The following is a 21223-nucleotide window of genomic DNA, read 5'->3' as shown; positions in this document are numbered from 1 at the left end:
ATCATTGTACAGGTTTCTGAAATCACATTTCATTTGTTTATACCAGTTCTTAGATCTATTTTTTTAACCTAAGATTTTGTTTCTTCCTTAGGAGCAAGATGTGCAGGTGTTTTTACTATGGCCACATTGCCACCAATTTTTCTCTTTCTTCTTCCTTAATCAGCTCTCCATGCTGTATTCATGCTTTATCTGTATCTGCATGCCACCTTCACGAGGCTGTGAAGCTGTCTATGCTGTCTATGCTGTCTATGCTGTGTTCATGCCTCCATGTAACCAGTGAGACGGGCAGAAATGCAGACCCCCAAATTACATTGGTTCACATTGGTGTGAGCAGCTAAACCCAGAATAGTTTTCAAAAGCTTTAAATGCTGATTTATTTACCAATTTTCAGTTTGTTATTCATACCTTTTCTCCATCACAATTTTTCATTTATAGACAGTTGTGTAGAAATGTGATGGGAGGGGGCTGCTGAGGGATATTGAGATACACCAAAGAATGCAACAGCTTTTAGCCACTACCTGTGTTTGGATCTCCTAATATCTCCTTATTGGTAAATGAAAGACAAAGAATGTATTAAGATCTCTATCTTTTTTTTTTTTTGGGGGGGGGAGGATGGCAATTTTTCAACAGCTCCTTTGGGCTTTCAGCTCAAGTGAAACCATCTTCTATTTGACTATAACAGGGGCGTGGCCAGCATTGGATTTTGGGGGGTGGACTGGGGGAGGACAGCTCATTTCCTCTCTTCCCCCCATTGCATTTTTTACCTTTGCTAGTGGGGATGATCAATGCTTGCCAGCTAATGAGATTCGTTGATGGAATTGTCCTAACACTGCCTCAGTATGGAAGATGTTGTCAGTCTCCCTTCCTGCCACCAACATCGGCACTTCTCACACTCGCTCTTGTCTTCGCTGTAATGAGCAGAGTCGTTTTCAGACCCCTGTTCGACTTCCCAGGACAAATGCAATGAATATTCAGGTGATATGACTTCATGAGCGCAGGACTGGGTCACACCTTTCTGCAGTAGCTCAAGCCAGGTTACATTCAGGTACACTAAGTAACTTCCCTGTCCCTGAAGGGTTATAGTATACCATGCCCATAGTGCCAAATCTATACTGGCTTCTTGATGCTAAGATTCCAATATAGTATACTAACATAAGGTCAGCATTGGCAGTTTGAGATTGGAAATACCATCATTAGTAACTGTGAAACTTGCTGGTAATAAGAGTTCCATGTTGTTGGTTTGGGGCCCGGTTCTGTGGAATGCCCTGTCAGTTTCTTTCTTTCTTTCTTTTTAATATTCTCTTTATTGAGTTATACATTTTCATGATAACAAAAATCATATTGAAATCAACAGTATCTACAATAATAGTAAATAGGCAATAAAAATAAATAAGGAAATAAATATATCGTTAAACTGTTTGTTAGCCCACAATAATACTTGAAGAAGGAGTAATCCTAATAACTCGGAGCAACATTTACAAGAAAACTCTTAAGGCATTCAGACCGACATCCTGAAGTGAGCCTGTCAGTTTCTTTGCGTCAATTGGCCTTGCTTTGTCAATTTAGACAAGAGGTAAAAACGGTATTATTTACACGTGCTTTTGGCACCAGCTGTGTAGGCGTATGAGATTCTATCTTTCAGTGTTAGGCTGTGGGTGGTACAAGCTTTAAATTGTCTTTTTGAAGATGTCTTTTATGATTATGTAAAGATGCTCAGATGTTTTATGATTTATTTATTTATTAATTATGTGTACTGCTATTGTATTTTGTTGTTTATTTTGTGATTTTTGTATGTTTACATTGGTCCCCGCCTAGACTTGTAGATAGGCGGGCTACAAATAATTTTAAATAAATATAAGGTGCACCATCTTACACCATGTCAATTGCAGGAGTAACTTAGTGCACCAGGTGATGTTTGTAGTGTATAGCATTCTATAAACTACACATGTAACTACACATGTAACATGTAACTACACATGTAACATGGCACGCCCAGGCGTATAGCCCTCTTGCAGGGGGTACACTATGACACTTCCTTATGGCACATAACTATCAGTTCATGGCTCCTACCTCTAAGTGTCACTTTATAGAATTGGCCAGTTAAGTTTTTTTTTTTTTTTTTAAGTTATAATTTTGAATACATTACAATATCCAATAATTCCAAAGGAAAAAAGGAAATCACACAAAAACAATACATAATCAAATCATACATACATAATTCCTTTTAAGCCCACATTAATGGGGAGAACATGTTACTATTTCTAATCAACTAAATTCAAGAAAACACTGGCCAGTTAAGTTTGCACATGAGAGTACTGTAGGGTCACATGGGTGAGGTGGTTTTGAACCCTGGCTTCCCTGGTTCTAAACTAAACTAAACTAAACTAAACCTTAAGTTTATATACTGCATCATCTCCACAGATGTGGAGCTCGGCACGGTTTACAAGGTCCCTTAAGGCTGCTTCTCCACTCTGAATCTCAATTGGGTCTATAAATCTCTGTATCTTGGCTATCTTGAAAATCAGACCTGAGGGGAGAGGTGGAGATGGGGCTGGAACCCAGACATAGTGCCCTGATTAGGGGGGGACTTAATATTTGTGTGGCAATTACATGCATAAATGATTAGAATACTGGCATACATTTGCATATTGTCTGCACATGCCCACATTACGTGCCAAACGTCCACCTAAGTGCTTTAGGGCAAATGCACACCTATCTTACATAGCATGTATTTGACAGGTGGGTGAACACATTGGCGGAATCTGGGAGGAGCATGTGCGGGACTCACAATTATGCACATAACAACATAAGAATAGCATAACTGGATCAGACCAATGGTCCATTTAGCCCAGTATCCCGCCTTCACAGAGGCCAATCCAAGTCACAAGTACCTGGTGAAAACCCAATTAGTAGCAATCTGATCCAGGGCAAGCAGTGGCTTCTCCCAAGTCTGTCTCAACAACAGGTTATGAACTTTTCCTCCAGAAACTTGTCCAAACCTTTTTTTTAAACCAGCTACATTAACCGCTCTTACCACATACAGCTGGTATAAGTGCTCACGCTTAACATATACTCATGTACAATATATACCCGGTTACATTAGCCTACTTTCCTTTATAGAATAGGCACCACATACATGCCCTCTAGGCGCTCTGTTAAAGAATTGCCTCCAGTATGCATAGATACATGCCTGGGGCATTTTCAATCTCTGTCATCCATATTTAATTGATCCTGTATGCAGGATATTCTTTTCTCACCACAAACGCATCAAAGTATTTATGCAGCTTTTTTCTGCTGTATGAGGTACTCCAGTGCAATCTGAGCACTTTTTAGCGCTTTTTTTTTTTTTAACTCGTGTGTTTTTTTTTTGCAGGATACTGGGAAACTACGCATTGGAACGTACACTGGACCCCATCAACACTGCACGGTCTACTCTGGAGGTAAGCTTAGATTCCAAACCCTGATTCAATGGAAAAAGGCTCTCCCACACATACAGCCTACAAGAGAGATACCATGAATAAACCAAAGATGACATGCATATCACTTGGCATCACCTGCAGGTAGTACAGACAGACTGAAGGTCAGAGACACATCCCATGGCATTATCTGCAGACAGGGATAGGCAAAGATCAGAAACACGTCTCACCCAGTGATCTGTGAATCGTATGGAAAGACCAGTGGCGAAATGCATGGCTCACAGAGGAGTTTCTACATATAGATTGATAGAATAGAAAGACTCATGACCTGCTGAATGGTCTGAGATAAAAAGTTAGACATATTGAGCAAAGTACAATGGAAGACACATTTACTAATTTCCTAGTTTCAAGTTTATTAGGTTTTTATATACCGCCTATCAGAGTTATCTAAGCGGTTTACAATCAGGTACTCAAGCATTTTCCCTATCTGTCCCAGTGGGCTCACAATCTATCTACCGTATATACTCAAATATATGTTGATCTGAATATAAGTCGAGACCCCCATTTTCCCCCAAAAAGGAGGAAAAATGGTTTACTTGAATATAAGTCGGGCGTTTTAATATTCAAGTGTCCTGCCCTGCCAGGTTCTGCACTCAGCCCCCCTCCCTGCCAAGTTCCGCACCCAGCCCCCTTCCCTCCCTGCCCTGCACTCAGTCCCATTCCCTACCAGGCTGTGAACCAAGCCCCCATCCCTGCCAGGCCCACCTTCCTTCCCTGTGCCCTCTTCCCCCTAAAAAGAGCCAACCTCATCAGTGATGTCACAATGGCTTGATTGTCCCATACTCCCCTCTGCCCTCTAACCCAGCCAGCAGATTAACCCTTCCCCTTAACTTAAACCACCTAGTGTTAGGCCGGGACAGGAGAGATCTCTCCCGTCTCCTGCCCCGGCTGCCCCGTCTGCTGCGAGAACCACGAATCCCACAAGAACTTGTGACAGCCTATCAAGGAGTGGTGCAGGGCCGGCCAGCAGCATGAAAAGCTCGCTCCTGCGTGTCGGCCCAGGTGTGCCGCTGGCTACTACATTTACAGTCTTTGGGAGGATTTCAGTACGGTAAACACGTTGACCACCAGGGAACAGGTACGCGAGAGAGGGCTAGGAGGGAGGGTGGTAATAGTGTCGGCCGGGGCAGGAGACGGGAGGGATCCCTCCTGTCCCAGCCTAAGGCAGGCCTGCAGGAAATCCATATTTCATGACTTCGAGTTTACGCCCAGTAGCGTCTACTACGAACTATCAAGACTCAAAGTAAACAAAGCCATGGGACCGGACAACCTACATCCCAGAGTGCTCAGGGAATTGAGAGAAGTCCTGGCAGAACCACTATCTGTTCTTTTCAATCTTTCCCTACGCACAGGAAGAGTCTCCTTGGACTGGAAAACCGCCAACGTTATCCCACTCCACAAAAAGGGCTGCAGGACAGAGAAGGCAAACTACAGACCGGTGAGTCTCACGTCTATAGTGTGCAAGCTCATGGAAACACTGATCAAACAAAATATTGACACAATCCTAGACGAGGAAAACCTACGTGATCCCCACCAGCACGGATTCACCCAGGGCAGATCCTGCCAATCTAACCTAATCAGCTTTTTTGACTGGGTTACTAGACAACTTGATGCTGGAGAGTCACTGGATGTAGTATATTTAGACTTCAGTAAAGCTTTTGATAGCGTCCCACACCGAAGGTTATTGAACAAGCTGAAGTCGATAGGATTAGGGGACACTCTAACTACATGGATTGAGGATTGGCTGAGTGGTAGACTTCAGAGGGTGGTGGTAAACGGTACCCCATCCAAAACGTCAGTCGTGATTAGTGGAGTGCCGCAGGGGTCGGTCTTGGGCCCGATTCTATTCAACTTATTCATAAGAGATATGACCCAAGGACTTAGAGGAAGGGTATCACTGTTCGCTGACGACGCCAAACTTTGCAACATAGTAGGTAAAAACACCTTGCCTGATAATATGACGCAGGATCTACTGCTGCTAGAACGGTGGTCAGCAACATGGCAGCTAGGCTTCAATGCTAAAAAGTGCAAGGTAATGCACCTGGGAAAGAGAAACCCGCACAGAACTTACATACTAAATGGTGAGACCTTGGCCAAGACCACGACGGAACGTGATCTAGGGGTGATCATTAGTAAGGACATGAAGGTTGCTAATCAAGTGGAGAAGGCTTCCTCCAAGGCAAGGCAAGTGATGGGTTGTATCCGTAGAGGTTTTGTCAGCAGGAGACCTGAAGTAGTGATGCCGCTGTACAGGTCCATGGTGAGGTCTCATCTGGAATACTGTGTTCAATTCTGGAGACCACACTACCGGAAAGATGTGCTGAGAATCGAGTCGGTTCAACGTATGGCCACTAGGATGGTCTTGGGGCTCAGGGATCTCACATATGAAGAAAGACTGAATAAACTACGGCTGTACTCACTTGAGGAACGAAGAGAGAGGGGAGACATGATTGAAACATTTAAGTATATCACGGGCCGTATCGAGTCAGAAGAAGATATCTTCTACCTCAAGGGATCCTCGACCACCAGGGGGCATCCGTTAAAAATCAGGGGAGGGAAGTTCCATAGCGACTACAGAAAATACTTCTTCACTGAAAGAGTAGTGGATCATTGGAACAAACTCCCACTGCAGGTGATTGAGGCCAAGAGCGTGTCAGATTTTAAGAGACAATGGGATGTTCACATGGGATCTCTAAGGGAGTAAAATCAGAGGGGCGGGAATTTGGAATGGGCAGACTTGGTGGGCTATAGCCCTTTTCTGCCGTCTTTTCTATGTTTCTATGTTTCGGGTAGTCACTGGGGGATGACCCGAATATAAACCGGGACTCCCATTTTTGGGCCAATTTTTTGGCCCCAAAATCCCGGTTTATATTCGAGTATATGTGGTAACATACCTGGGGCTATGGAGGACTGAGTGACTTGCCCAGGGTCACAAGGAGCAGCACAGGGTTTGAACCCACAACCCCAACCAGTGCACCATACACTCCTCCTACTATTTATTATTTCTATAGCGCTACTAGATGCATACAGCACTGTACACCAAACACACAAGAGACAGTCCCTACTCAAAAGAGCTTACAATCTAATTATGACAGACAAAGTGGACAAAATGATGAATCAATATAAACTGCTCATGTAGGGAAATAGAAAGGGATGAAGGGGCAGAGAGAGTAGAGGACTATAAAGGGAAATATAAACAATATGGTGCTTTATATACGTCAATGCCTCTCAAACATTTTTTAGCTCCGGCACACTAAATGGAGCAAATGTTTTTCATGTCACATTATAACTGAAATTATAAAATTGCAAAGTCAACAAAAAATTAAATTTGAGAGTTATTTATGTAAAGTTTTTTAATCTATGTATGGATAATTGTAACATCAATGAAACGAAAGTAGATCGAATAGAATTGCTAATCAATGCAATGGACGAGCTTGTTTCTGAGTGCAAATTAACTCAAAACGCGGCTCAATAGTCAACAAGCAAACATGCATTTCATCATTCACCATCTATGGTCGTTCTGTTTTTTTATTTATTTTCTGTCAGAGCTGAAAATCCAAGTTCTGAAAAATAAGAAGATCCAAACAGGAACATAGCCTCAGAACTGCTTACAGGATTTATGTACATATTACAGCACGGGTCACAGTTACTTATTTGATACGTTCCTTGGTGTGCGATTTCAGGAGTAGGAGGTTAATCCATAGTGTTAGATAGAGTCAAGGCCTATATCAAGGGTAAGGAGTGTGAGTGAAGAAGATATAAGGATAAGGCAGGGATAGGCAATTCCAGTCCTCGAGAGCCGGAGCCAGATCAGGTTTTCAGGATATCCACAATAAATATGCATGAGATAGATTTGCATCTTGAGGAGGCAGTGCATGCAAAACCTGACCTGGCACCGGCTCTCGAGGACCGGAATTGCCTACCCCTGGGGTAAGATATAAGAGGACTTTAGTTCATCAGTTCAGTGTTCGCTTTACATCAATTCAGGGAACAGCTGAAACCAGGCTTTCTAGAAGGTGGTCACTTAAATAAAATCTGTTTTCCTGAGTCCCTCCCTCTCCCCCCCAGCCTGCAGCAACAACCTAGTCCCCCTCCCCCAGAAATCCCTCCCTCACCCCTAAACCTCCAGGCTTACTTCTAACTCTGGTAGTCCAAGGGAGGTCTTTGGGGGCAGGAATGCTGCTCTCTCATGCCTGCTCCTTGTGGGACTCTTCCGTAATGGCTGTCATGATCTCTCGCTACAGCTCCTGCCCCTCAGTGACCACCAATGGACCACCAGGGATACAAGTACCTGAACTAGGGTTACCAAACGTCCAGATTTCCCCAGACATGTCCAAGGGTCCGGATGGCTTTTCAAAACCCGGCACTTTGCCTGGGTTTTGAAAAGCCTCCTCAAATTGCGTCAGACAGGGAGGAAGTCCGCGCATGTGCGGATGCCACACAATGATGTCATACGCATGCATACGTGTGACATCATCGCGTGGCATCCGTGCACGCTCAGACTTCTTCCCTGCCCGATAAGAGCAGGCGGTGGGGGGCAGGGCTAGGGCAGGACTGGGGGTGGGATTAGGGCATTACAGGGCAGGGATGGGAGGATCTGGGTGGGACTGAGGGGGGCGGGGCTAGGGGGGTCCGGATTTTCCAATTGGAAAATCTGGCAACTCTAACCTGAACGACTGGGTGGGCATTCCGGGGGGGAGGGAAAGGGGCCTTCTTGCTGTCCGTAGGCTTGGGGGAAGGGGGAGGGGCTTTGTCAGTTGGGGCTGGAAAGAGCTTGGCGAGGTTCACAATCTTAAAAAGAAAAGATGCAGGTCCAAGCCCAATATTCAGCCAGGGCCCTCTTATGTAGTTCTCGACTGATTATCGGCCAGGCCTGCATAAGCTCGAGCCTGGCACCCAGTCTGCCCATATTCAGCTCCTCATATTCGGTGCTGACGCCCGGACATGGCTCAACACTAAATACTGGGGGCTAATTTAACTGGCAATGGTCAGCGTTTTAAAAAAATGCTGGCTGAATTATTAGGGGGATTGTTTCCTGTAGAGTCACTAAATCTTTGTGCTCTCACCTATCCAAAATGAAATTATATCTCTTTATATTATAAGAAATACTTTTCCTGCTGATAGGTAAGATACTCAGGCTCAGTTTCTGAGCCTGGTTTCTGTTTCCTGGGACAGCTGGGGTTTTGTGTTTCTTGGGGTACTAAAAAGGCAGCATTCACAGTGACGTAATACTGAACAATGATATCTACTGGCTGGACTCAGGATACAGAGGTGCAAGGTTCTAAAAGGAGCTGTGATCTGTGGCCCCCTATCAAGGACAGTCACCACAATGACCGGATTATAGAAGGAGATAGGTTAGGAATTGAAACAGGAAAGGAAATCTCTGAGTAAATGTGAGTGAAGGGTCATTGTCTACTTGTGGCTGGTTCCAGCTGAGCAAAAACCCAAAGAAGCAAGAGGAAGCTAAGAAAAATGAGAAATTCAAAGAAAAGCATTTGTAGTGGTTATCCATGCCCAGTTCAAGGTGATTTGCCTCTTGTGCTGACCTTTCTTTCTCCTTTTGGTGATAGGCTCATCAGATGTTGTGTGTGATCTTCTCAGGGTGAGGGGCAGAGACATTCTGTATGTTGGAGATCACATCTTTGGGGACATCTTGAAGTCCAAAAAGCGGCAAGGCTGGCGCACATTCCTAGTGGTGCCTGAGCTGGCCAAAGAGCTTGAGGTCTGGACAGAGAAGAGTGGTAAGCTACTTACTTCTTCTCCCGAAGAATGGGCATCACAGGTTAGAATCTGTACCAAGAGGGTACAATAGCTGTGCTGATCCTGGAGAAACCCAAATTCTCTGAGCCAGTGTTCCTTTCAATGACCAAAGTAAGAGTTATGCAAGGATGATGAGGAGCATGAGATTTTAAAACCACATAGATGCATAGTTAGGTTCATAACGATACCAGGAACCCAAGTCCCTATTTTCTAGGTCTCTTCTCTTTGGTCACATCCAAAGAATGGATGCATATTTTACATAAGGTTTTCAGGCCATATCCCTGAATAACTTTTATTTTAGTCCAATGAAATGATCTCTCCACCCCTTCTTGACAGAACTGGATTAAGGTATAGTCAAACTAGGCATGTACCTTGGACCCAAAAGTTTAAGGGGGGCCCTGACGGATGTGCTGAGGTTTCGGGAGGCTAGGATAGCCAACTATCTGGAGTTTTTCAGGATTCTAAAATGTTGTATATTATCTGTCTCAAAGTCAGAAGGATGGCTAAGTGTGTGGATATTCAGAGTTTAGCCCACCACAGCTCCCCACTTCCACTGCAGAAGCTGTGGTGTGCTCAGTCATTGGGAAGACTGCTCTAGTCACAGGAAGGAGGGGCTGAGCTGCAAGGGCTGTGAAGGGAAGCAGGTGGTATGTCTTAGGTGCTGCCTGATTCAGGGAAACATTTTTTGATTCGATTTGATTCAGTCTATTGAATCTATTTGATTTGATTCGCTTTTCCTGCCTAATAGGGCATTTTTTTTTTTTTCAAAACGTCCTAGTAGGTTTATTTTGTAGTTTTTTTTCCCACCCCCCATTGCTCTCTTTAATCTCATGCAGGTGTTGTGATGTAAACACACACACAAAAAAAGACTTCTCTCTCTGTTAGGTCCTAGTTCATGCTCAATGTCTAACACCAGCTCTGGCAGGATACACATTCCAAATATGACATAGTGAGATCAAAATAGAAAATAACCCCCTCTTACAAAACCGCAAAAGCAGTTTTAAGCACAAGCCATTGCGCTGAATGCTCTGCGATGCTCTCAAACTCTATGAATGTCGGGAGCAATGCAGAGCATTCAGCGCACCAGCTGGAACTAAAAAACACTTTCACTATTTTGTAAAAGGAGGGGAAAATTATTTTTTTCTACCTTCCACTACCATATCCAACATTTGTTTCTTTCCCACTGTCTATCATCTTTCTCTCTCCCTGCCTTATGCTCTGGGTCAAATGGGTCAAATTCCCCTCCATACAGCATCTTTCCCTTCCTCCCATCCAGTATGATGTGCAACTTTTCTTTCTTTCTCCTCGTGCACCATCTCTCCCTGTCCAACATTTCTCCCTTTCTCTTGTATATGCATGACTCCATTCCCTCCACCATATGATGGATTTCTCCATCTTACTTACTCCTTTCTACCTCTCTGTTTCATCTCTCCCTTCCTCTCCTCCACCCCAACAATTCTTCCTCTCTCCCTCCATTTGCAGCATCTTTCCTCCCCTCCTATCCCCCTGAGCAGCAGCTCTCCTCCCCCTCCCACCCATTCCCTGTATAGCAGCTTTCCATCCCTCCCTCCCATCCCCTTCTGCAGTACTTTTCCATCCCTTCCTCCCCTGCCCCTGTGCGGCAGCACCCACCTCAACCCTCCTACCGTAAGTCCTGACATATCTCCGAGGCCTCTTAAAGCAGCAGAAGCAGCAGCGCTAAGAACAAGCTGCTTTGTGGCCTGTCCTGCAAGGGCTTCCCTCTGCCATGTCTGCTTTCCTCCCTATATCAGGGCATGTTGCCTGCTCTCTTCCATTTTTTTAAAATGGGTACAGCTGTTGTATGTGTGTTGTGTGCTCACACGCAGCCCAAAAAGGAGATGATCACCTCTGCACAACTAGCCGTGATTTGCTGTTTGTCTTTATGTTTGGTTGCTAATAAAGTGGGTTTTGAAGACCAGGCACACTGCTCTCTTCTATTGGACCTTGTGTGTTTACACCACACACACACACAATATCTGTGCTCATTAAAAAAATTTCTTCTGCTGTCAGTTCAGCTGATTGCGGCAGGGGAATCTCCAATCACTTGAGCTGGTGGGGATGGGGGGGGGGGGGTCCCAACCAAACAGTTGAGCAGCATGGGAAGCCCTTAAGCTGCCAATCGGTGGCTTCAGGGAGTGCTGCTGGCTCAGCTGATTGTAGATTCTCCCGCTGCAATCAGCTGAAATGGCAATGCCAGCAGCAGGAGAAAAACCCAGGAGCACTTTAAAATTGTTTTTTTTTTGTGATGGGTAGGGGAGCTGTGCCTTTTACTGGGACTGCTTCACACTTAGCATGCATATAATTTGCATGCTATTTGTGCAGAGCAAAAATTGCTCCTACTATGGTATTTTTTACCATGGTATCAGAGCTTTGTTCATCCTGCTCTGAGTCACTTCTTCCACAACTTTATTGAACAAATAAAAACTGGAAAATATACAACTTACTGGATGATGACATGGAATCAAGAATAACAGATTTAGAGTTTTGAGGTGTCAGGACCTTTTATGAGTCTTCAACAAACAGGTCCTCGTCGACTTACGACAGCAATTGGTTCCGACTGACAGGTCACAAGTCGATCTGGATGTAAGTCGGCCTATACTAACTACAGTATTTTTTACCCCTCCCCACGTACCTTTTCCCTCGTGGTCCAGCGGTGAGGGGTAAAAAATAGTTAGTATGGGCTGGGATGGGAGATGGGGGAAACGCGTCATAAAGTCAAACCATCGTAAGTTGTATAGGTCGTAAGTTGACAAGGACCTGTATATCTGCTGAATTACTGGAGTATGATTACAGGACTTTGTCCGCTGAATTACTGGTTAAAAAGTTCTGGAGAGATGGGAAGGTAAAGCTAAGAAGTAGGGGCTTCAAAATCCTGTCTCACAAAATTGAGAATCTGATTTACATGAGAAAATGTTCATGGTTTTTCTTGCCACTTGCTCTAATCACAGTGATTATAAAGCTGTTGATGCAGTTTACTAAAATGGACAGAAGGTGGCAGCATAACATGTGGTTTACACAGAGTCTAAGTATACTGTATGTTCAATAACCCCAATTCACTCTTATTCCAATATTGTAGTACTACTATTTCTCATTTCTTTAGTGCTGAAAGCTGTACGCAGCACTGTACATTTAATATGCAATAGATGATCCCTGCTGTGAAGAACTTACAATCTAATTTGTACAGACAGGAGATATAGGAGTTGGGGAGTTTCTTGCAGAAAGAATGATAGAATAGACATAGGTATCCTATGGTGAGTGGGAATTAGGAGTCTGTTCCAGCCATATGATGCAGCAAGAGGAGTAGGTGGTGATCACCAGTATCGAAAGCAGGTAGATCAAGAATGATGAGGATAGAGTAGAGGCCATTAGATCTGGCCAGGGACAGGTCATAGAGACTTTAATAAGGGCAACTTCTGGGAAATGGAGTGGGCAAAAGCCTGACTGAAAAGCTTGAGATGAAAAGAAGTCCAGGCAACAGCGGTGAACAACATGTTGACCCCCTCCTACATTTCAATAGCTTGTTTTGAGATTTCCTTTTGGATATGGGGTTGGTTTTTGTTTTTTTTTTCCCAAAAAGATAGAGACACTGAGAACATGCGCATCTGAGAAATGGCCAGTTTTGAAACAAAAAAAAAATGTTTTTCTGTTTCAAAAATGGTCTTGTTCGCTACTGGATTTTTGTGCATATTCTGCAAAACATCCAAACTTGGATTTGGGTGTCATGTCAAAAATGCCCCGCTATATCTCCCGTTGCTTCAGGTATACACTTTAGGGCAGGAGTATATTATACCTAAATACTTATCACACTGAACAGAGCTGTGTATGTTCAACAGCACTAGAAAAATGATAAGTGTTATTATTTTAAGAGGGTAAAGAATAAGGGTCCTTGTGTCTAAAGCTCTAGTCTTGCTTTTGTTTGCTGGTTGACACCCAATTTAACCCTCCTAGTTCTGACAGAAACACTTCCTCTTCTGGAGACATTATTTGGAAACAGCTAAGAAGAAAAAAAAAATTTTTTTTTAGATTGAATCAGGTTGGGCAGACTGGATGGACCATTCAGGTCGTTATCTGCCGTCATCTACTATGTTAGGTCTTCTCCAAAACTGAGTCCATGAATGCTGTTCTATCAGATATAGCAAGAGAAGCAGGAGGAGCAGATGATGAGGTGTCTCAGAGACTGTCAGTATCACCCTTAGCCACGGTACATGATAGAGAAGAAGCAGTACATCCCTGTACGAGGTCCTTGCAGATCAGAACTAAAGTCCTTAGAAGGGGCAAGATAGGAGGAAGCTTGGATCTAAACTGAGATTCACATAAAAAGGGGATTTATTTTCCACTGCTTGTACAGTACTTCACTTTCTCAAAAATACTTATGTCCAAAACATGCATTCATCTTTGAGTAAAGGACTTGTATGTTATTAAGACCCTGTCCCACCTTTCTGTTTTTGTTCTTTGCAGAGCTTTTTGAGGGGCTGAAGAATATGAACATTTTCCTGGCTGAGCTATATCAGTGAGTAATGCATTTCTTCCATCTTATACCATCCTTTATCAAATTCAGCAGCCCTACGTGCTGAGGTGGAGATTGAAATGTAGTGCAGTCTAAGAAAAAGAGGAAGACAGTGAAGAGAAGGAAGACAGTGTGGTGGAGGAGAGAGCAAAATTACTTACTTGCATTGGGTGTTCTTTTTCTTAGATAATAGGATGACGTCACTCTTGGAGATATTGGTGTCACCCTGTTTATACTAGGAAAGCTTTGCAGCTTCCCTGAGTATACACAGTGGCTCCTACTCTCAGCGCTTGTACACTTTTCACCTCAGTCCATAATATAACTTAGTTGTTTATGATAAAAAAAGAGAGTTAGTAGGAGGGAATTTATGGCTTCATCCATCTTCTTGGAGAACACCTATTACAGGTAAGCAATCTCACCTTCTCCGTGGACAAGGCAGGGAATGGATACACACTTAGGTGACTTCAAAGCTGAAGGTCATGAATGTAGTCTACAATCTCGTGTTAGGAATTTTACCATCTGTTTCTGTGTAGTAGTCTCTTGCCATGTCACAAAAACTGTATTACCCTCCACCCACCAAACAGGTAAATTGTCAAACACACAAAACTGGATATTGAGAGGGGAGAGTGTAGTAGATTGCTTCCTTTCTTGCTTCTGTATGGGTTGTCTTTGTGGCTGTGGGTACATAGGAAGTAGAGCCTATGGTTATACATTTCTTGTGGATACTAAGTTGGGTATTGTCTCTTGTAAGGCATGGCTATTGGCCTCCTAGATGCAGAACTTTGTTGAACTGGCTCTGTAAAAAGTTCTCTTTTTCAGCCAATCTTTGGTCTTTAATGAGTGAAATTGTTACCATCTACCAAGCATGGAACATCCACCAGTTGATCATACTGGTCTTCTTGAAACCCCATGTTGTTCTCTTTGCCCTTTTGGCTTAACTGTTGTGCGGGAAACTGCAGTATAGGCATCATAGGTAGATCATATTGTCTAAGGTGATATTTGAATCTCCTAAAGGTCCAGGATGAGATGGATCAGGGCTGTCCCCATATGCTTTGGTTGTTCCTTGACTATGCCACTGGCTGCGACTTGTAGTAAGGTCTAGACTCCTCAAAACATTTGGGAGAATACTCTGGGGGCTGTGACTTGTAGTGAGGTCTAGGCTCACTTCTCAAAATGTTTGGGAGAAAGCAACTTTGGACCTCCCCTGGATCAATCACTAGTCTTATTTGGATGAAGGGTTTTAGGATCTTTCAGGTCTGGACAGATTCAGCTGCTTTTCATACAGCTTTCAGTTCACTGTGAGAGTCCTTGATTCTAAAACAATAAAAGCTCTGAGACAGACCTTGTTAGCACTGGAATTCCTGTCAGAGGTCTTTATCTTCTAGTACTATTGTACTCAGCGTGAAAACATACATCGACCTCTTCTTGACAGAAGCAAAGTTTGGCTCCTTGGAGGCTTCCTTATGACCTTTATTGTGTCATTAGCTCCCTTGTTCTCCCTTCTCCAACTTGAGAGCAAGATTTAAAAGGAAAGTCCATTTAGCCTAGGGTTACCATATGTCTGGATTTTCCTAGACATGTTGTCTTTTTAGAGGACTGTCCAGGTATCCAGGCAGTTTTTGAAAATCTGGCAGTTTGTGTGGGTTTAGGAGCTTGAGGCCACATCTGGAGGGTGCCCATGCATTTGGGTAATGTCATCACATTGCATTCGTGTATATTTGGAGGCCCTTCAGATGTGGCGCTAAGTTTACTGAAGGAGAGGAGAAGGGGTTCATGGGGGGGCGGGACTGGGACAGAATGAGTCGGGGCTGGGGGCAGGGCCACGTGTCCTCTTTTTGGCATAGACAAATATGGTAACCCTAACTTAGACTTATTTCCATATGCAAATGAGTACTCCTGACATCACTTTCAGGCTCCTGCAATCTTAGCTCTAATATGGACTAGGGTGTTTTTCTTTTAATTATCTTCCTCCAATCCCTGGATGACACCAACACTATGTTTAGCTGAAGGCTGCACTAAGGTACTCTCCGCCATGCTTCTTTCTTCTTGTGGGAGCTTGATGGTGGTAATCTTTTTGGTCTCCCCTTGGAAATGTTTTGTTTTTTGAGTTCTTTGCTTGCTTTCCTTTGGGCCTTTTGAAGGCTATGACCCTTTAAGGGCTGCTGAGGCAACCACTGCTGAGAACTTATCAGTGTGGGGGTAGAGGGAGCCACTTACTTGCACATCCATTTCATTAGGTTAATATAAACAATAGTACTCCATATGAATTTGTTTGGTCTTTGGGACTATGTGTGGCCCTGGCTGCTCCCATGGATATGCATCAGGTTCCAGAGAAGATTTCTGTACTTTGTTGAAATATTTTGATTGGTTCCCCAGTGGAATATCCTTTGTGATATATGCCTCTGTCATTTGTTTCTTTTTTTAAAGCTTAAATGGTGCAGTGATGAGTCAAGTGGCTTGATAGGACTAAGGTGAGAAGTGAACAAGCAACAAGTGTGGGAGTCACCGTACATAAGAACATAAGCATCGCCTCTGCCGAGTCAGACCATAGGTCCGTCGTGCTCAGCAGTCCGCACTCGCGGCGGCCCCCCCAGGTCCATGACCTGTAGTGATCCTTTACTTAAAACATTTTATCCTTTATAGTACCCCTCTAGCTATACCCCTCAATCCCCCTTTCCTTTAGGAACATGTCCAACCCCTTTTTGAAACCCAAAATCGTACTCTGCTCTACCACCTCCTCCGGAAGCGCATTCCAGGTATCCACCACCCTCTGGCTAAAGAAGAACTTCCTAGCATTTGTTCTGAATCTGTCTCCCTTCAATTTTCTTGCGTGCCCTCTTGTTTTTGTTTCCCCCGCCAGTCTGAAGAATCTGCCCCTCTCTACCTTCTCTATACCCTTTATGATCTTGTAAGTTTCTATCATGTCCCCTCTAAGTCTCCGTTTTTCCAGAGAAAAGAGCCCCAGTTTCTCCAGCCTCTCAGCATATGAGAGGCCTTCCATGCCCCTTATCATCTTTGTTGCTCTTCTCCTGACCCTCTCGAGTGTAGCTATATCCTTCTTAAGGTACGGCGACCAGTATTGAACGCAGTATTCCAGATGCGGGCGTACCATCCTGCCCGATATAGCGGCAGGATAACTTCTTTGGTTCTGGTAGTGATTCCTTTTTTAATAATTCCCAACATTCTGTTCGCCTTCTTGGAGGCCGCTGCGCATTGAGCTCCCGACTTCATTGATTGGTCCACTAAGACCCCCAAGTCCCTTTCTAGGTTGCTCTTCCCCAATACCATCCCCCCCATCTTGTAGCTGAACATCGGGTTTCCTTTCCCTATGTGCAAGACTTTGCATTTTTCTACATTGAAACACATTTGCCATTTATTTGCCCATTCACTCAGTTTGTTCAAATCCCTTTGTAGTTCTTTATATTCTTCAACAGTTCTAACCCTACTGGAGAGTTTTGTGTCGTCCGCAAATTTTATGACTTCGCACTTTGTCCCCACTTCCAGGTCATTAATGAATATATTGAACAGCAGTGGTCCCAGTCAGAGTAGTGTCCTTTTACTCCTACCCTCTGCTTCCTGTCCACCAACCAATTACAGATCCATCTGTGCACTTCCCCCTCCACCCCATGGTTCCACAGTTTCCTTAGCAGGCATTCATGGGGCACCTTGTCGAAGGCTTTTTGAAAGTCCAGATATATGATGTCTATGGGCTCACCTTTGTCAGGGAAGCTATAAAACTTTCCAAGTATAAATGCAGAGTGCAAGGTCCGGGTGATACCACTGGCATCAGCCAAGTGTGGTTCTGTTCTCTGCCTTGTCCAGAGTAGAGAGTTGCGCGGGGACAGAAATCCCACCCGTCCTCGTGAGGAATCCCACGTCCCAGTATTGAAGCTGCTGTAAAAAGTAATTTAGATTCGCGGCTACAGGGCAGGGAGGTTTGTCGGACCGGGCCTGTTGTCGGTCGGTCGGTCGGGGGAAGCGCCACAAAGGTAAGGGGACCTGGCCAGCTGTGCTCACCCAGGGTGGACCGCCCTCCCCGCCCCCCCCCTTGGTAAGCCACTGCCTTTTCCCTACCTTCTCTGCCGCAGCACACAGCTGACCGGAAGTCTTCCCGATGTCAGTGCTGATGTCAGAAAGAGTGAGGGCTTTGCTTAAGCCCTCCCTCCGACGTCAGCGCTGACATCGGGAAGACTTCTGTTCGGCTGTGTGCTGCGGCAGGGCAGGTAGGGAGAAGATGAGCCTCGCTGATGAGTTCATCCAGCCCCACAGGAACCCCCACGGGATCCCCGCGACCCTAGGGGGCGTACCCACGGGATCCCCATGACACTAGGGGGCGACCCTATGGGATCTCCGAGACTTGAAGGGGGAACCCACGGGATCCCTGTGGGTTCCGAGGAATTCCCGTTGTCCCCGTTCCCGTGCAGCTCTCTAGTCCAGAGCAAAAGGTTAGAATCTGAGCATAGAGGAGGAGGGGAAGGAAAAGAAGACTTGGTAGATAGGGAGGTATAAGTATAAGATATAAGTATAAGGTATAAGATAAGCAAGTGCGAAGCGATGTAGCTGAAATGTTATTGTCAGCACAAGATAGATGCCATGCTGGGTCAAACCAATGGCTCATCAAATCCAGCATCTTGTCTTAGACAGTGGCCAAGCCAGGTTACTTTATCCCCCCCAGAAGTAAGAGGTGGTGATCACAAAGACTGTTCAAATAATAATTTCTAATGCACCTGTTCTCCATAAACTTGACTAAATCTTAAATTCAGCTTTGCCACCAGCACTGACCACACCCTCCAGCAACATATTCCATAGCTTAATTGTATGTTGAACTAAAGATAAACATACCTCCCTCTATTACTAAACCGCGATAGCAGTTATTAGCACAGGGAGCCATGCTGAGTGTGCTGCTCCCAATGCTCATAGAGTTCCTATGAGCGTCGGGAGCAGCACGGAGCATTCAGTGTGTCTCCCTGCACTAACAACCACCATCGCGGTTTAGTAAAAGGGGGGATAGTGAAGCTTGTTATAGAAACATAGAAACATAGAAGATGACGGCAGAAAAGGGCCTCAGCCCATCAAGTCTGCCCACTCCAACAACCCTACCCCCTTGAATTTACCCCCCTAGAGATCCCACATGTGTATCCCATTTCCTTTTAAAATCCTTCACGCTGCTGGCCTGAATCACCTGAGGTGGAAGTTCATTCCAACGATCGACTACCCTTTCGGTGAAGAAGAACTTCCTGGTGTCGCCATGAAATTTCCCACCCCTGATATGGTACTGGCAGAGAGAGCAGTCTCACTGGACTCATTGTGGGTTTTTTTTTCTCAGAAACGTAGATAGTGGAAGCAGTGAAAGGTCTGATATCACCACCATCCAGAAGCAGATCCAGGTGGGGCAATGATATTTTTACTGCTATTCCTCATACCCTAACCCAGTGTTTCTGAAACTGTGTGTCACAGCATAGTGGTGTGCCCCGAAGAGATTCCGGGTGTGCCAAGAGATATTCCAGAATTTAACTTTATTTCTAAAAATTCTCATCATAAGCATACACTAGAACAGATGACATGTAAGTCGCGTGTGCCCAAGTCTGTCAATTCTATGGGCATTTGCATGCGTAAGAATACAGTCACCCAGACAAGCATCAAGCCTTGCAAACTAATGGCGAGTAATTTTAATTTTATTTTTTGTGCAATAGTTATCCTAAGTTGAGCAACAAAGCAATCAAGACTTTACCATTTGGATCGTCTTATCTTTGTGAATGTGGATTTTCAGCTCTGACAGAAATTGAATTTAAAAAGGAGAATGACTGCAGATGGTGATGAAACACTTGTTTGCTTGTCAACTATTGAGCCGTGTTTTGAGTTAATTTGCACTCAAAAACAAGCACATCCATTTAATTGATTAGCAATTCTATTCTATCTACTTTAGTTTCACCATTGTTTCAATTACCCATATATAGCTTAAAGAATTTTAAATAAATAACTCTCAAATTTCATTTTATGTTGGTTTTACAATTTTATTATTTCAATTATAATTTGCCACAGAAAATATTTGCTCCATTTAGTGTGCCAGAGCTAAAAAAAGTTTGAGAGACATTGCCCTAACCTGTCTCTTCCTTTTGCTGAAATATTTATTTTTGGCATCACAGAATTCTCCTGTTCCCTGGGGCATCCAGTTTAATCAGATCATGTCCCAGTTGTGACTACAGTACTTTGAAACTTTGTTGATAACTCACCAGGGTTTCCCCTCCATTAAAGTCCCTATTCTATCTAATGCTTTTTGAAGTGACACCCTTCTGGCTGTGTGCAATAATCTTAAACCTGGCACAGATATGCTTTTGAGTGCTGACTTGGACTCCCTTCAATGGTTGTGATCATTGCCTTCACTACGGCATTAGAGAAACCTCCGTTGTCTCATAGTTGAGAGGGGAGAATTCTGTGAGTGAAATTGAGTCATTGCCCTCTATAGCATACTACTAAACTAAAGCTTAACTTTGTATACTGAGTCATTATTCTAAGAAGGCTCGACTTGGTTTACAGCCATTAAATAAACAGGGAATGATTCACAAATAGAAGATAATAGCAAAATTTCAAAAGAATTAGTTTTCAAAATATCTGGCAAATAAAGTAGTTTTTAAAGACCATGAGTGTCTTTCCTTCATATTGTTTTTGGGCTACAGCCTGATACAGTCTCTGGCTACAAAAACCATACAACATCCAAAAACCAGCTACATAATGTTGTTTGCTTCAGAATCTGAGAGATAGGGTTGCTGTTACTTCAAAATGGTCTCTATCTCAATAGTTTCAAGATATATCCAGAATGAATATTCAGACACTTATGTTTTATTAAAACTTATTATACCGCTTGTTCTTACGACAGGTCCAAGCGGTTTACAAATATACAAAATATAGAACAGAACTCCATTTAAGACAGGAAGGACCTACATAGCTCTAAAACATACATACAATTACTTTCATATCTAGATACAACTTACAACAAATCTCTTGCACTAATGTTAAATTACAGGATATCTGCTAAAAGTCCCGATCCCTCTAATACAGTGGTTCTTAACCTTGTTGGAGGTACTGAACCCCACCAGTTTCATATGCGTGTTCACCGAACCCTTCTTTATTGGAAAAATAAAATATGATTTTTACAAATTCAAAACATAGGTCATGCAATTAGGACGCTGACTCCCATCACGTTCCGTTATACATGTGAATCCATATTGTACATATTCGTCCGACCACTTTCGTATTTTGCTCGACATAGTAAGGGATTAAAATATTAAGATAGGTATCACACGACGTACCATCACAACAGTTACAATTCGACTACTGTGCGCATCAAATCCCCTGCAGCACAGATAGGCCAAGCAATGTTGCGTGATCACCTGCAGCCAATTATGGACAAGCGGGGCGTATCATCACGAATCATAAGCGCTTCGGTCACGTTCAATCA

The 21223-nt window shown here is 43.8% G+C and overlaps 1 protein-coding gene across 5 annotated transcripts in view; it reads left to right on the top strand.

Moving 5' to 3' along the window:
- LOC117363070 (cytosolic purine 5'-nucleotidase-like) overlaps positions 1–21223 on the top strand; it is a 189691-nt gene that overhangs the window by 148453 nt on the left and 20015 nt on the right. For all 5 annotated transcript variants that reach the window (XM_033950316.1, XM_033950314.1, XM_033950317.1 and 2 more), the window contains 4 exons: positions 3374–3440; positions 9047–9217; positions 13716–13767; positions 19091–19151. In XM_033950316.1, coding sequence (XP_033806207.1) covers positions 3374–3440; positions 9047–9217; positions 13716–13767; positions 19091–19151 — 351 coding nt within the window. The remainder of the gene's footprint in view (positions 1–3373; positions 3441–9046; positions 9218–13715; positions 13768–19090; positions 19152–21223) is intronic.

This window comes from Geotrypetes seraphini, chromosome 6 (genome assembly GCF_902459505.1).
Source record: "Geotrypetes seraphini chromosome 6, aGeoSer1.1, whole genome shotgun sequence".
Classification (NCBI taxonomy): domain Eukaryota; kingdom Metazoa; phylum Chordata; class Amphibia; order Gymnophiona; family Dermophiidae; genus Geotrypetes; species Geotrypetes seraphini.
This window is presented reverse-complemented; position numbering and strand designations above follow the sequence as displayed.